The sequence below is a fragment of the Vigna unguiculata genome, chromosome 11, assembly GCF_037176805.1.
Source record: "Vigna unguiculata cultivar grain cowpea cultivar isolate G323 ecotype 2 chromosome 11, ASM3717680v1, whole genome shotgun sequence".
NCBI lineage: Eukaryota > Viridiplantae > Streptophyta > Magnoliopsida > Fabales > Fabaceae > Vigna > Vigna unguiculata.
Genome location: NC_140802.1, coordinates 14,904,673 through 14,921,640, shown reverse-complemented (window position 1 = coordinate 14,921,640; position 16,968 = coordinate 14,904,673). Strand labels below are relative to the sequence as shown.

Below are 16,968 nucleotides of genomic sequence, written 5' to 3'. Positions count from 1 at the left end.
TGTTACAAATTTGACACTGTTGTTTGTGATTTTGTGAAGAAGTAGAGCTCCAAGAACCTCTGTTCAGGTTTTTTATCCTAAAGTGCGAAAGCTTTTGTTTGAAGAGGTTATGTTATGAGAATGAAAACCTTTGATTTTGGAGTTGTATGTGGTTAGAAGACCAGGGTCACAAGGAAAGATTAGCTTGGATAGCAATCTAATTAGTGATCGTATGCTTGTCAAAATGTTTTTTCTTGAGACAAAAGTAAGTCTTCAATCTCTTCAACAATGTAAGGATGAATACAGATAAAATCGAGGTAACAAAACTGTCATATTCAGAAAGACCATTCAGAAATTGAAGAGGACATATCATAGACTTTTAAGAATTTGGTGTCGTTTCAACCCTTTACAGTTGTTAAGATCGAGCGCTTACCACTAGACCAAAACTTATAGCTATTAGTCAGGGTGCAACTCTTTTTACTTAAGAGTGTAACAGCCCAAGCACCACGATTTGATTGTGACTCGGTGTTAGCATAGTTAAGTTCTGTTAGTGGTTACTCTAACTACTATATTTCAATTAGTTAGTTTCCCTTTCTGTTGTGCCTCTACAGGTCTTTATATAACCTTGCATGCATAACCTTTGTATGTAACCTTTTCATAATCATAATAAAAGCTTCTTTTTCTCTCTCCTCTAAAACTCTACATGGTATCTAGAGCATAATTTTTTGCTTCCGCAATGTCTTCTTCACCTGCTGGGAATTCCAGTCCTCTTCCTCCACAATGCATACACCTACTCCTCATTTGTTCACCACTCTTGTCAGTGTCAAACTTGATGAAAACAATTTCATGGTTTGGCAACATCAGGTTATGGCCACCATTGATGGTTTTCGATTCCTCAAATATCTTGTAGGCAAAGAAGCCCCACCCAAGTATCTCAACAAAGAGTCACGAGCCAGTGATATCATAAATCCTCAATACGTGCATTATCACCAGCAAGATTACCTAATTGTTGCATGGCTCCTCTCGTCAATGTCTTCCTCGTTACTCACGAAAATGGTTGGATTAAACACATCCTACGAAGTCTGGCAGAAACTCAAGATCTACTATTCTAGTGTCACGAGCAAAAATTAAACAACACAAAAATTAACTCAAGAGCGCTAAGAAAGAACGCTCCATCTCCATTTACATTCTTGAGATAGAGAAAATCGTTGATTCTCTCTATGCTGCAGGTGTATTTGTTTCAAAGGAAGAACACATTAAACATATCCTTGATGGATTGTCTGAAGAATATGATCCTTTTGTCACCACTATACAGTTTGATAGATTCTCTCACGCCATGAACCTTATACAGTGGAAGAGGTCGAGGCTTTACTTCTTGATCAAGGAGAAAGATTGGTAAGGCATTGTCAGGTCGACTCATCGCCATAGTTGCATTCCACCACCATTTCTTGGAATTCTTCAAATAATGACAAGTCCTATGATTGTGGTCGTGCACGTTCAAGATCAAATTCAACTCGAGGTGGACGTTCTTCCTTTGGTTGACAATCGTCTAGATCAAACTCGATTCCCTCTCAGTATCAACAATTGTCCAACAATCAACCTCAATGCCAAATATATGTCAAGGTGGGACATACTGTTATGGACTGCTGGCACATATTCAATCAAGAAATACAATCATCCATACAAACCAACAACATCTAGGTTTTATCTTCTAATACTAATATCTTTGATCAATTTTCCACCATTTCATCCATGCCTGATTCGTTATGGTACCCAAATAGTGGTGCTTCTCACCATGTTACGAATGATTCTACAAATTATACCTCTAAATCAAAGTATAATGGTGCTGGACAAGTCAAATTAGGAAATGGAACAGGTTTATCCATAACCCACATTGGTTTTTCGTCTCTTTCGTCTCTTTCAAATTCCTCATATAACCAAGAATCTTATTAGTGTTTCTCAATTTGCAAAAGATAATCATGTTTTCTTTGAATTCTATCCTAATCATTGCACTGTTAAAAATCAGGTAACCAAGGAGATTTTACTCCAAGGAACCTTTAAGGAAGGCATCTACGTTTTTCCTACTTTGCAAAGGTCTGCACCACCAACCGTTCAACACATTACTACAGGATCTTCTTCAACTGTTCCTCTGGATGTTTGGCATGCCATAATGGGGCATGCAACTCTCAACACTGTAAAACGTGCCCTTTACGCTTCTAATATTGGTGTAAAAATGAATTCCTTTTTTGTGACTCGTGTGTTGTTGCCAAGATACATGAACTACCATATTCTATTTCTAATACTCAATATATGAAACCTCTTGAAATGATTTTTATTGATATTTGGGGCCCTGCCCATGAATACTCTATAGATGGTCATCGATATTATATTTCGTTTGTTGATGCATGTTCAAAATTTACGTGGCTTTATCTTATGCATGCTAAGTCTCAAGCGTTAGATATCTTTCTCAAGTTTAAACTTCTTATTGAAAACCAATTAGGACATAAAATAAAAAACATACAAAGTGATAATGCTCGTGAGTTTATTTCCTTTGATAAAACTCTTGCCTTGTTTGGTATTCATCACAGATATACTTTTCCTTATACACATCAACAAAACGGTATTGTGGAATGAAAGCATCGACATGTTGTAGAGACTGGTTTAAGTTTACTTGCTCATGCATCCTTGCCTTTAAAATATTGGAGTTATGCTTTCAAAGTTGTTGTTTTCATTATAAATAATCTCCCAACATCTACCTTGCATCATCTTCCTCTACCATTTCCTCTCCTAATATTCCTAATGCAGCTCGGGCGTCAACCATCAACATGCACCCCATGCAAACAAGAGCCAAGTCTGTTGTGTTCAAACCCAAAGTTTGGACAACCACTATTAGTGATTTCGTTCCTGTTAATCCCAAAACTGCCATCGACGATCTTGAATGGAAGAAAGATATGGATGTTGAATATGATGCACTCATTAAAAACAACACCTGGACTTTGGTAGATCCACCTTATGATGCTCACATCATCGCTTGCAAATGGATATTCAAAAACAAGTACAATTCTGATGGCTCCTTGCAACGACGAAAAGCTCATCTTGTAGCTTATGGATTTGATCAAATAGAAGGCGTAGACTACTTTGATAGGTTTAGCCGTGGTTCGTCTAGTTACTATTTGAACCATCTTAGCCCTTGTTGTTTCTCATAAGTGGCCAGTGCACCAACTTGATGTAAACAATGCCTTTTTAAACAGTGATCTTCAAGGGATGGTCTATATGTAGCAATCGTACGATTTCACTACCTCATCTACAAAAGTTTGTCGTCTCAACAAAGCCATTTATGGCTTAAAACAAGCACCACGTGCTTGGCATCATAAGCTAAGTAGCACACTTGTTAACCTTGGTTTTAAAGCTACTATTTTTTATCCCTCTCTCTTCATTCATTCCACTCATACTACCTCTATCATTATTCTTATATATGTTGATGATATCTTAATTACAAGGTCTTCTTCTACTGCTATTAAGTCTTTGATCTCCACTCTTAGCCATACCTTCGCCTTGAAAGATCTTGGGAAACTACACTACTTTCTTGGCATTGAAACACAGTGGAACTCAGATGGGTTGCTTATTCTCCATCAAGACAAATATGCTCAACAATTGTTACACAAAACCAAAATGATAGAAGCCAAACCACAACCCACTCCCATGGTGACGTCTCTTATACTCACTGCGGATGGTTCTACAGCCTTTAACAACTCAACCTTGTATTGTCAAACCGTTGGTGCTTTCCAATATTTAACTTTCACCCATCCAAACATTACGTATGTTGTCAACAAAGTTTCTCAATACATGCATAATCCTCAAATCCACCACTAGAAAGCAGTAAAAAGGCTTCTTCAATATGTTGTCGGCACACGTGCCTTTGGTATTCGCTTTACTTCCTCCACCAACTAATCCATTCATGGTTTCGCTGATGTTGATTAAGGGACTGACATAGATGATAGGAAATCCACAACAGGGTATTGTGTCTATCTTAGGGACAACATAGTTTCGTGGTCCTCCAAAAAGCAAAAAACATTCTCTAGGAGCTGCAATGAAGTTGAATCACGTAGTATTGCCTCTATCACCACAGAAATCTCTTGGCTGCAAACCCTTCTTCGTGATTTAAGACTCGCACATTCAACTCCAGTAGTCTATTATGATAATCTTGGATCCATTATTCTCACTTATAATCCAATTATGCACTCCGAAACTAAACACTTTGCCATAAATGTTCACTTTGTTTGGGATCTGGTTCAAAAATGTGACGCACTAACTGCAATACTAAATAATTATTATTTGATAAAAAGATATGGAATTAATTTTTTTTACCATAAGATTTTCCTTTAGAGAACATTAATAATAACATAACTTCATATTCATATATATAGTTTATATTTTTGTCCCAACCATACCTAGATATGCGGCACCAGACACACCCGCTGACCGCTTACCTTAACAAAGCCCCCCTGGTTCATATAGCACCCAACAAGGCTTATGGCCGCCCACATCACCTTCCGCTATGGAAGATCCCAGCCCCTGATATATGGCCCCCAGCAAAGTCTTAGAGCCGCCTACTCGACCAAAGTCCCACTAGCCGCATACATCACACCAAACACCCTCCCTGAAGAGCACAACCCACAGCAAGACCGGGGACCGCATACTCACACAAGGCAATCTCGCCAACTACACGGTCTTTGGCGACCATCCTGGTGGCCGCCTACCTCGCACTACAGGCCGCCTACCCCGCATTGCAAGTATCCTTCCACGAGACAACCCAGATCTGTGATGTAGCCATTCCGACCAACAACATGAAACCATCCACCCATAGAAATCCTCATGACCGAGTACCGAATACCGCCAACCCCTGAAGGATCCCTTCATAATTTCCCTTCTAAACACTAGATCCAAGAATAGCTTAAAAGGGAATGTTGGGCGAGAAAGCCCATTCCAGGTATGACCCACAGGTAAAAAAGGTATAAATAGCACACTATTCCATGCATTGATTACGCATTAAATTATTCTGATACTCTGACATCACCAGTGCTGACTTAGGCATCGGAGTGTCTTTTGCAGGTCCCCTGCTTTGCCCCTGGAACCCCTTTGGAAGCAATAAGAGAACAGCCGAGATCAACCGTTTGAAGCCCTCAAGTGATTTGTGAATTACAACCTTCGATTCCGTAAGAACATCTGGCGCCCACCGTGGGGTCGAAGAGTACTTCACAGGTCCAAAACAACCACCCAGGAAGACAAGATGGTTTCCACGAGAAGCAGGACAGTGGATGTCCCCCCCGTGGTCCCAACTGTTGAAGTTGGGGACCCCGGACCAGCATCGGAGATTTCCCGCATTCTGGAGGCCCAAGCTAGGATGCAACAAGAGTTTGCTGAGTACAAAAAGAGAAACGCAGACGAGATGGAAGCGTTGAGAGAGGAAAACTCCCGCCTTAGGCAGAAGATAGAAGTAGACCAAGCAGCTGGGGAGCCCTACCAACCTCGATCAAGGGCGGATATTCCCCCTCACTCAAGGGTCGACGCTCCCCCTCATTCAAGAGTTGACATCCATCCAACCGAGGATGAAAGCGAGTACAGACCCACCGGACCAACAACGGGTGGTAACTACAGCTCCTTCGCCTAGAGGAAGAATCGTCGCCACCCCTTCATAGACGGGATCATAGAAACCCCCCTGCCCCATAAATGGAAGGCACCCACTGTCACGTACGACGGCACAACGGATCCAGACGAGTTTGTGTCTATCTACACCAACCAGGTAGGGTTATATTCCACAGACGACGCCGTGCTGTGTAAGTCGTTTTAAGTGGCCCTTAGAGGATCGGCTCTAGAATGGTTCATGAGCCTCCCGCCTACACCATCGACTCCTTCACTACGCTCACCACCACCTTCACCACCCAATTCGACACAAGTCGTCGCCACGACCTCACCACAATTGCCCTCCTCAACCTCAAACAAGAGGAGGGAGAACCCTTCCAAGTTTTTATCGACAGATTTGGCGCCATCGCCATGAAAATCAAGGACCTTACCCCCAATCTCATTTTGATGTATATGATGACCTCTCTCCGGCCAGGACCCTTCGCTGATGAGTTAGCAATGCGCCCCCCCTAAGCATGCAGGAGCTTAGGAAAAGAGCAACCATGTTTATCAGAGTCGAGGACATGAGGCGATACCAAAGCAACGCTCAGGCTCCCCCGGTGCGAGCCGACATCAGGAGGCCTAACAAAGAACCCCCGCGCGTGAACAGAACCGCCCTATGGAGCGAAGGCCCGCTAAATTCTCCAACTACGCTCCCTTGAATGCATCCAGATCTCGCATACTAGATGAGGTCCTGCAGGCAGAACTCATCCCCCCACCTAGAAAGTACCAAAAACCCACCTAACGCGGACTTGAGCAAGTATTGCCATTACCATCGCAATAACGGCCATACAACTGATGAATGCGACACCCTGCGGGACAAAATAGAAGAGCTCGTGCGGGCCGGACATCTCAAACATTACGTAAGGGAAGCAAGGGAAGGCCCATCCAGACCCCGGTATGAAAGAAACGACAATAGACGAGTTGAATGACGAGCAGACCAGCGAACTAAGCACAGAGAACCAAGAAGGCAGCCCGCAAGAACCCAACATACAAAACAAAGAGCGCCAGCACAACCGCAACCCAAATAAACCGACGATAGACCACCCCTGTGCGGAACAATCAACACCATATCTGGAGGATTCGCCGAAGGAGGGAGGTCGTCCTCCTCCAGAAAGAAGCACCTAAGAGTTGTCCAATCAGTACATGCTGTGTCCGGTAGAACGATAAGAAGAATGCCGCCCATCACGTTCTCAGACTCAAACTTTCAAGGCACCGACCCCAACCAAGACGACCCTATGGTCATAATCATAGAAGTAGAAAACTTTGCAGTCAAAAAAGTGCTCATCGACCAAGGAAGCTCCGTAGATATCTTATACTGGAAAACCTTCAACAAACTACAGATACCCCTAGCCGACCTCACTCCCCATAATGAACCCATATACGGATTCTTAGGCGAAAGAGTCCCAACAAAAGGATACATCGACCTTCACACAACCTTCGGAGAGGGTAGACAAACGAAGACCATACCCATCCGCTACCTAGTCGTGGAGGCCCACACATCCTACAACATACTTCTGGGAAGACCCTCCATCAACGCCTTGGGAGCCATCGTATCTACTCCACACCTCGCCATGAAGTTCCCATACCCGCAAGGCGACATAATCACAGTACACGATGACCAGTGCGCCGCCAGGGAATGCTATATAGCGAGCTTAAAACTTCCTCACCCGCCCTTGACAACCCACAACATCGAACAATCCCAGACAAGAACATCCTTAGCAGGCGACGACCTCGACCCTAGAATAAACTCTGAAGCCAGGGTTGAGCCCGTCGGGGACATAAGACAGCTCCCCCTGGCACAGCAGAATCGATTCCTCCAAATTGGCACCACCCTCCCCGAGGGAGAGGAGCACCACATCGAGCAAATCCTTAAATGGAATGCCGATCTGTTCGCTTGGTCCGCAACAGATCTCCCCGGCGTACACCCCAAAGTAGCATCCCACAAGTTGTCCGTCTTCCCCAACGCCAAACCTGTCTCCCAGAAGAAGAGGAAACTCGGGGAAAGTAGAAGACAAGCGGCCATCGAAGAAGCCAATAAGCTCAAACAGGCCGGATTCGTTGGTGAAGCTCAATACACAACCTGGCTAGCAAACGTGGTACTAGTGAAGAAACCCAGCGGCAAGTGGCACATGTGCGTAGACTACACAGACCTAAACAAAGCCTGCCCACGGGATGCCTACTCCCTCCCCAGCATAGACAGACTAGTCGATGGAGCCGCAGGACACGCGGTCCTAAGTTTCCTTGATGCTTATTCCGGCTATAATCAGATACCCATGGTCGATGAAGACAAGCTTAAAACCGCTTTTATCACAGAGGAGGCCAACCTTTTCTATAAGGTCATGCCCTTCGGCCTCAAGAACGCTGGCACGACATACCAGCGCTTGATGGATAGAGTATTTCAGCCACTCCTCGGTAGAACGGTGGAGGTTTACATTGATGATATCATCGTCAAGTCCCCCAACCCCAAGCAACACTCAACAAATTTGGCCGAAGTCTTCAAAGCCCTGTGAACATATAACATAAGACTCAACCCCGAAAAATGTACCTTCGGGGTCGACGGCGGCAAATTCCTCGGTTTCATGCTCATGCAACGCGGGATCGAGGCCAACCTTGAAAAGTGCCAAGCAATAATCGACATGAGAAGTCCCACCAATGTCAAAGAAGTGCAGCGACTAGTGGGCAGGTTAACCGCCATCTCACGCTTTCTCCCCAAGTTAGCGGACAAAACAAAACCAATGATCAAGCTACTAAAGAAATCAGCCAAGTTCGTCTGGGACGAGACCTGCGAACAAAACTTCAACAATTTGAAACAGCTGCTCACCACCCCCCTAATTCTTACCAAACCAGATCTCCACCTCCCCCTTGTGATGTACATAGCAGCATCAACGAACGCCGTCAGCTCCGCACTCGTCCAAGAAAAAGACAACACCCAACAACCTATATACTTCACCAGCCGCATCCTCCAAGACCTGGAAACACGATATCAGGTAATCGAAAAGGTAGCCGTTGCGCTAATAACCGCAGCACGTCGACTACGCCCATACTTTCAATCCCACACAGTCATCGTCAGAACAGACCACCCTGTACAAAAAGTCCTCCAGAAACCAGATTTAGCAGGACGGTTATCTTCTTGGGCCATCGAATTGTCAGAATTCAATATCCGTTATGAACCACACGGACCCATCAAAGCGCAATGCTTAGCAAACTTCACCAACGACCTTCAAAACCAACCCCCCACCCAAGACACTTGGTGGACAATGCATGTAGATAGCTCTTCAAACCCCCAAGGCGCTGGCGTAGGAATAGTACTGGAAGGCCTCGGCGGCATCCTCGTTGAACAATCTCTTCGCTTCAATTTCAAAACTTCCAACAATCAAGCAGAGTACGAAGCTATAATAGCCGGCCTGAATCTAGCACGCGACGTCGGTGCTAGGAAACTACTGTGCAAAACAGACTCCAAGCTCATAGTGGGACACCTCAACGGCGAATACCAGGTCAAGGACACCTTGCTCTCGCAATACTACCACACGGTAACAACCCTCATCGAACACTTTGAAACCTTCAAAATCGAGCATGTCCCCAGGAGTAACAATACCAGAGCTGATATCCTCTCCAAGCTCGCTAGCACTAAGAAGAAGGGGCGGTACAAGTCACTCTTGCAGCACACCCTAACCATACCCTCCATCGAACAAAATAATCAATGCCTTAACATAACCATAGCCGGCACCTGGATGGAACCCTTTGTCAATTACCTACAAGAGGGAACCACCCCAACAAACGAAGACAAGGGATGGGCAAGGAAAGAGGCACGCTACACTTTAATTGAGGGAGAACTATTCAGAAGAGGCTTCAGCAGACCCTTGCTCAAATGCATCACACGCGAACAAGCCGAGTACGTAATGCAGGAGATACACTAGGGGATCTGCGGCTATCACTCCGGCCCCAAAACCATGGCTGCCAGGATCCTCCGCGCCAGCTACTATTGGCCAACAATGGACGAAGATTGCACCTCATACGTCAGAAAATGCGTTCAATGGCAAAAGCACGGTCCCGTAACGCATATACCCCAAGAAGAACTCCACCATGTATCATCGCCGTGGCCATTCTCCAAATGGGGGATGGACATAATCGGCCCCTTCGCGCCAGGGAAAGGTCAAGTTAAATTCCTACTTGTCGCCGTAGATGACTTCTCTAAGTGGATCGAGGCAGAACCCCTTGCCACCATAACAGCCAACCAGGTGCAGCGTTTCGTCTGGAAGAACATCATCTGCCGTTACGGTATCCTACATACCATCATAACCGACAACGGCCGCCAGTTCATAGACAAAGGCCTCATCGAATTCTACCGTAACTTGAAAATCACGCACATTACCAGTTCCGTCGAGCACCCGCAAACAAACGGCCAAGCCGAAGCTGGGAACAAAGTCCTCCTCAGCCAACTCAAGAAACGACTAGACGGAGCGAAGGGAAAATGGCCAGACGAGCTTCTCGAAATACTTTGAGCATATAGATGCACCCCCAATCGTCAACCCACGAGGCACCGTACACCTTTGTCTACGGAATCGACACCGTCATTCCCACAGAAATCAGACAACCATACCTGCGTCAACGGCACCACGACCCACAATCTAACGATGACTGCATGAATACCCATCTCGATCTCCTATACGAAACACGAGAAAAAGCTCACATCCAAGACCTCGCAACCAAATTAAGAGCCGCCAGAAGGTAAAACTCCAAGCTCAAGCCGCGCTCTCTCCACAAGGGAGACCTCGTCTAGAGGATGGCCAGTAAAGCACGGAAACACGAAGGCAAATTTTCACCAAACTGGGAGGGCCCGCTCCGTATACTAAAAGACGTTGGCAAAGGAGCATATCGTTTAGAGAAACTTTCTGGGGAGCCGTTGCCCAACACTTGGAACATTTCCCATCTTAAATTTTATTTTAGCTGAACATTACTTGTAAATGGATGTACTTTTTCCTACCCTAGCATTTTTTCCCTAAGGAGGGTTTTAGCCAGGAAGGATTTAACGAGGCATCCACCCACCAATATATTACAAGGAATCCATTACTCAAGATCTAGCCCATCGCAACTCCCAGCCACTACTCTAAGTGCCGCTGGTCGAAACTAAGACTAACACTCCCAGCCACTACTCTATGTGTCATTGGTCGAAACTCTGACTAACACTCCCAGCCACTACTCTAAGTGTCGTTGGTCGAAACCAATTAAATTCCTAGCCACTACCCTAAGTGCCGCTAGTCGAAACCAAAATCTACATTCCCAGCCACTACTCTAAGTGTCGCTGGTCGATCTAAAATAAGTATCCTCAACCACTACTCTAAAACGCCGCTGGCCGAACACCAAAACACTATAAGAAACCGTATAACAACACCAAAACGAGATGTGTTAACTTAGGCGTATCACACATAACACAATTAAACAAATCATGTCACGCTTAAACCAACAAAACGAATAAGCGAACAAATAAACGTCCAATGAACAAGAAAAATCGTGACATACCGAATAAAAGCAAGTATGAACAAACAAGCTTTTTAATATTCATTTCCAAATCCAGTTACCACCATACAAGCCAATACATAACGACCCTTACAAATATACACAACAAAAAGGCACTCAGCCAACAACAAATCAAAACAAAGGTTCACTCGACCACAAAGGCAAAAAACAAGTCGACACGAACCACATTACAAACATTAAACATAAAGGTTTCGGCTTCCTCGCCCCAAAGAAACTACATTAACTACCTACTCTTCAACTATGTTGTTCTCCCCATCAGCAGCCTCGGTCTCGGCCTCTTCCTCTACACCTTCCTCGTTAGATACATGGTCATCACCAACATTCACTAGAGTCGTCACCAGAGTCCCCTCCTCATCCCGTGCGGTCTCCCCCTCCTCTGCCAACGCTTTCAATTTGCTAATCTCCGCCACGTCCAACATCTTATTATCATAGATATCCAAATTCACGTTGAAGCGGCAGTCGGTGATAGAGACCTCTTTATACAAAAACTCAGCCTGCCTCAATGCCTTCTCAAAACCCTTCACATGTTCCGTGTACACGGCCTGCTGTAAGCCACTAATCTCATCAGCCGCCTCCTCAGCCTCTGCTTTCCTCTTCGCCTGCAACTCGTCCACCTCCACTTGCTTTCACTTCAATTTCTTCTCCGCAGCCAGCACCTCAACCTTCAACTTCTTCACTTCGGCCTCCAACTTCTTCTTCTCGTCATCCCAGTTGCGTTGATCACGCTCTACCTGCACCTTCAACGTAGCTAGCTCATCGGCCAGCTTCTTCTTGTCACCAGCAGCGATCTTTTCCTGCATCATCGTCGACAACCGGCTCCCCAATACAAGGCCACGTGACATATACTCATTCCAAGCCCTCATAATCAACCCAGGATCGGTGACCTCAACAATAGCAACCTTCGGGTCCGTCAACTTAATCTCCACCCTCTTCCTCATCTGAATCTTTGCCTTCTCAAAACCGCCCAATTCCGGGTTGTTCGATCCACCTGGCGCAACTCCCCCAATCTTGGCAAGAGCCCTCAGCCTTTTCCTATCCTTTCCCACCCCCTTCAGCTTTGACACAACCGGCCTTTTCGCAACAGGACGAACCGTCTCCACCACAGGACCAGCCAGAGCAGGCGCCTTTGAAGAACCCTCCCCCCTCGAAGAAGCTGCCAACTGATCCCTAATTTTAGCAAACAGATCTTCTGAAGCCCCACTTTCTTAGCATAATGAGCCATCACACCTGCAAAAAAGCAACACATTCATATTAGTCCAACACGCGAACCAGTACAGCTACAAGGAAACATACCACAAACGTCCCGCCCCGGATCATCAGTCAAATAGCAACAAACTATCCACTTCCCAAGGCCCTGGGCGGCAATCTCTCCAAAGCATCTACAACCCGCCTACTTGCTACATCCAACGTATCCTTAGACATCAACTCCCACTTGGTGGGCGAACTTGTCCAATACAGCGGGAACCTCGCCACACCCCCCTCATCCAAATACCACGGCTGATTCCCCGCCTCCATACTCACACGGAAGAACCCGTCTTTGAAATTCTTGAAAGATTGCGTGAACCCATCCAACACGCAACTTTTCGGTCTACCCACAAGTGACACCCAACTACACGGATCCCTCGGCCTCGTCACATAAAAATATAAAAAGCTCACGGCAGTCGGCTCCAATGAAAGCGCCCTACACAACAATCTAAACGCTTGCAAACTACCCCAGCTATTCGAATGCAACTGGGTCGGCGCCACGTTCAATAACCGGAGGACACCCATCGTGAAGTTGTCAAACGGAAGTCGGACGTGCAACTTCACAAACATGCATGAATACACGTAAAAGAAGTCAGCAGTCGCCCCCTTTCTGCCATGACATACACACTCCATGGCACTCACTCGCTCCACCCTCATTGCGTCCGGATCAAAACCCCTCTCGAAAAGATATATATTATTCAACCAAGATTTAAGCAGTCGAGACCACCTGTACTTCGAATAGCAATTCCTCACACCTTCGGCCACCCAACCGTACCCGTCCCGCTTCGGCCATAGGGACTCGGCGTGCTCACCAAGCGGACCCTCACGCACTTCCCGCTCCACCTCAACACCCAACGACTTAGACGAACTACTGAGAAACTCCAACCTTAATTCTCCATAACTCGCATCAGACTCCCCGGAATTAGAACAATGAGAAGAGGACGGCATACCTTCACAAGAAACAACACGGGCACTGCACACGAATATCCTTAATCTCCAGCCGCTATCTCTCTTAGCGAAATCAAGGCGCACAATGCAAGTGTGAACCAACCACCACCCACGAGCCTTAAATACCAACCACGCACCCTTTCAGATCCCACGTGAAACAGTGCAAGCCCAAGGCCCAAACCCCTTCGAAAACCGCACCCTGACGCAGAACAATGCAACCCAAACGTCACATCAATTCAATGCACCCTGACACCCCAGTAGCACCTTCTAACAGCCACTTAGCCCTAAAATTCACCAAAACTAGCACATACATAGCGGCCTATCCACAACAAGCACCCCCCACCGCCACCCGATAAGTCTTTACATCACTTCGTTTCCTCAAGACTGGGAGGCTGGTATACTTATAGGATACGCGACCATAACCCGCAAATGAAAAGTGCAAAAGCGTCACCACCCGATAAGTCTTTACGTCGCTATCTCCTCAAGACTGGGAGGCTGATGTCCCAACCATACCTAGATACGCGGCACCAGACACACCCACTGACCGCTTACCTTAACAGAGCCCCACTGGTTCATATAGCACCCAACAAGGCTAATGGCCGCCCACATCACCTTCCACTATGGAAGATCCCAGCCCTTGATATACGACCCCCAGCAAAGTCCCACTAGTCGCATACATCACACCAAACACCCTCCCTGAAGAGCACGACCCACAGCAAGACCGGGGACCGCATACTCACACAAGGCAATCTCGCCAACTACACGGTCTTTGGCGACCATCCTGGTGGCCGCCTACCCCGCACTACAGGCCGCCTACCCCGCGTTGCAAGTATCCTTCCACGAGACAGCCCAGATCTGTGACGTAGCCATTCCGACCAATAACATGAAACCATCCACCCATAGAGATCCTCATGACCGAGTATCAAATACCGCCAACCCCAAAAGGATCCCTTCGTAATTTCCCTTCTAAACATTGGATCCAAGAATAGCCAAAAAGGGAATGTTGGGCCAGAAAGCCCATTCCAGGTAGAACCCACAGGTAAAAAAGGTATAAATAGCACACTGTTCCATGCATTGATTACGCATTAAATTATTCTGATACTCTGACATCACCAGTGCTGACTTAGGCATCGGAGTGTCTTTTGCAGGTCCCCTACTTCGCCCCTGGAACCCCTTTGGAAGCAATAGGAGAACAGCCGAGATCAACCGTCCGAAGTCCTCAAGTGATTTGTGAATTACAACCTTCGGTTCCGTAAGAACATCTGGCGCCCACTGTGGGGTCGAAAAGTACTTCACAGGTCCAAAACAACCACCCAGGAAGACAAGATGGTTTCCACGAGGAGCAGGACAACGGATGTCCCCCCCGTGGTCCCAACTGTTGAAGTTGGGGACCCTGGACCAGCATCGGAGATTTCCCGCATTCTGGAGGCCCAAGCCAGGATGCAGCAAGAGTTCGCTGAGTACAAAAAGAGAAACGCAGATGAGATGGAAGCATTGAGAGAGGAAAACTCCCGCCTTAGGCAGAAGATAGAAGTAGACCAAGCAGCTGGGGAGCCCTACCAACCTCGATCAAGGGCGGATATTCCCCCTTACTCAAGGGTTGACGCTCCCCCCATTCAAGAGTTGACATCCATCCAACCGAGGATGAAAGCGAGTACAGACCCACCAGACCAACAACGGGTGGTAACTACAACTCCTTCGCCTCGAGGAAGAACCGTTGCCACCCCTTCATAGACGGGATCACAGAAACCCTTCTGCCCCATAAATGGAAGGCACCCACTGTCACGTACGACGACACACTGTTCCATGCATTGATTACGCATTAAATTATTCTGATACTCTGACATCACCAGTGCTGACTTAGACATCGGAGTGTCTTTTGCAGGTCCCCTGCTTCGCCCCTGGAACCCCTTTGGAAGCAATAGGAGAACAGCCGAGATCAACCGTCCGAAGCCCTCAAGTGATTTGTGAATTACAACCTTCGATTCCGTAAGAACAATTTCTGTAATTGTTCATTAAATATTACAAAAATATATATTTGTATAATATTAAGAGTCCTACATCAGAATAGAAAATTATCTATATTTTTAATATCTCCTAAAGATATTAATAGAAATTATCCATGAGTCAATCTTCAGAAGATCCACCAATAATATCTCGAACAACTCTCACTGAGCAGGTTCATCTTCTACTCATGCAATAGGTACATATGAAAGAAAAATATGAAAGGAGTGAGGTCTTTATAAGCCTTAAATATCAATCTTAATAAACTCAACAAAACATATAGACACTGGGGGCCTAGATTTGGACGTACAACCACAAAACTTGATCTTGTTTTTACCAGACATATGGATCCATATTCCACTTCTGATGATCCATTATGAACATCAAAAGTTACTTTGGGAAGTGATTAGGTAGTTGAGTATTTCTCATAAAACATTGGTACACTCATACCTATTTCTTTCTCGAGAATATTAGCCATTTATCGTCCCATAAAAGAGATATATACTCACTACCTAACCTTGGCGATGCCGAGCAGGTATCGGATAGTCCCAAGTTTGGCCTATGAATATCCTAGTCTAGTGCGCTATTATGAACTATCCAGATATTCACCTACTTGGTAAAACTTCCTTAGACCCCACCATGGTCCCTGCCTTTTATCCCGTAGTGTACCAAACTATGACTTCCCAAATACAAACATTTTGACACTGGTTTAATTTCAACTTATTGAAACCAGACTTAATTCTTATTTAATTGACATACTCTTGGATATTTTCAAAGGTACTATCAATTCATGTCATTGTATAAACTATACACAAAGAATATAAAACAACGATAAAGTGTACATGTAATTTTCCTCTATCGAAGCTCATTGAATACAATAGTATTTACTTTCACTTCACATTTATTTTTATTTTCTAATTATAAAATAAAGATAAAATAAGAATCAAAGCAAGAACTTTAAATAAATAATTAGATAAGGATTAGAACGTTATAAATAAATATAATAACAAAAATATAAATTAAACAAGACCAATGCGTAATTGGAGATATGTTAATTGAAATAAATAATCAGGACCAGTGCATAACTTAAGATAAATAAAATAAAATAAATAAATAGGACCAATGTGTAACTAGAGATAAATAAAATAAAATAAATAAATAGGACCAATGCATAACTGGAGATAAATAAAATAAAATAAATAAATAGGACCAGTGCATAATTAGAGATTAAATAAAATAAATAAATAGGATCAGTGCATAACTGGAGATAAATAAAATAAAATAAATAAACAAGACCAGTGCATAATTGAAGATTAAATAAAATAAATACATAAGACCATTGCATAACTGGAGATAAATAAAATAAAATAAATAAATAGGACGCGTGCATAATTGGAGATAAAATAAAATAAAGAAACAAGACCAATGCATAATTGGAGATAAATTAAATAAAATAAATAAACAAGATCAATGCAGAACTGGAGATTAAAGTAAATTAAATAAATAAACAGAGCACCAGTACATAACTAGAGATTAAGTAAAATAAGGCAAAAGGATCAGGATCAGTGT

The 16,968-nt window shown here is 44.7% G+C and overlaps 1 protein-coding gene across 1 annotated transcript; it reads left to right on the top strand.

Annotated features, from left to right (window-relative positions):
* Window positions 1–8,300: 8,300 nt before the first annotated feature.
* LOC146881553 (uncharacterized) lies at window positions 8,301–9,581 on the top strand. Its single transcript, XM_085669231.1, has one exon. It carries the CDS (start codon window positions 8,301–8,303, stop codon window positions 9,579–9,581), a length of 1,281 nt encoding a protein of 426 aa, XP_085525357.1.
* Window positions 9,582–16,968: the final 7,387 nt, after the last annotated feature.

Excerpts from the sequence above, each read along its gene's own strand:
- LOC146881553 (XM_085669231.1), top strand. The coding sequence starts at position 8,301 with ATGAGAAGTCCCACCAATGTCAAAGAAGTGCAGCGACTAGTGGGCAGG.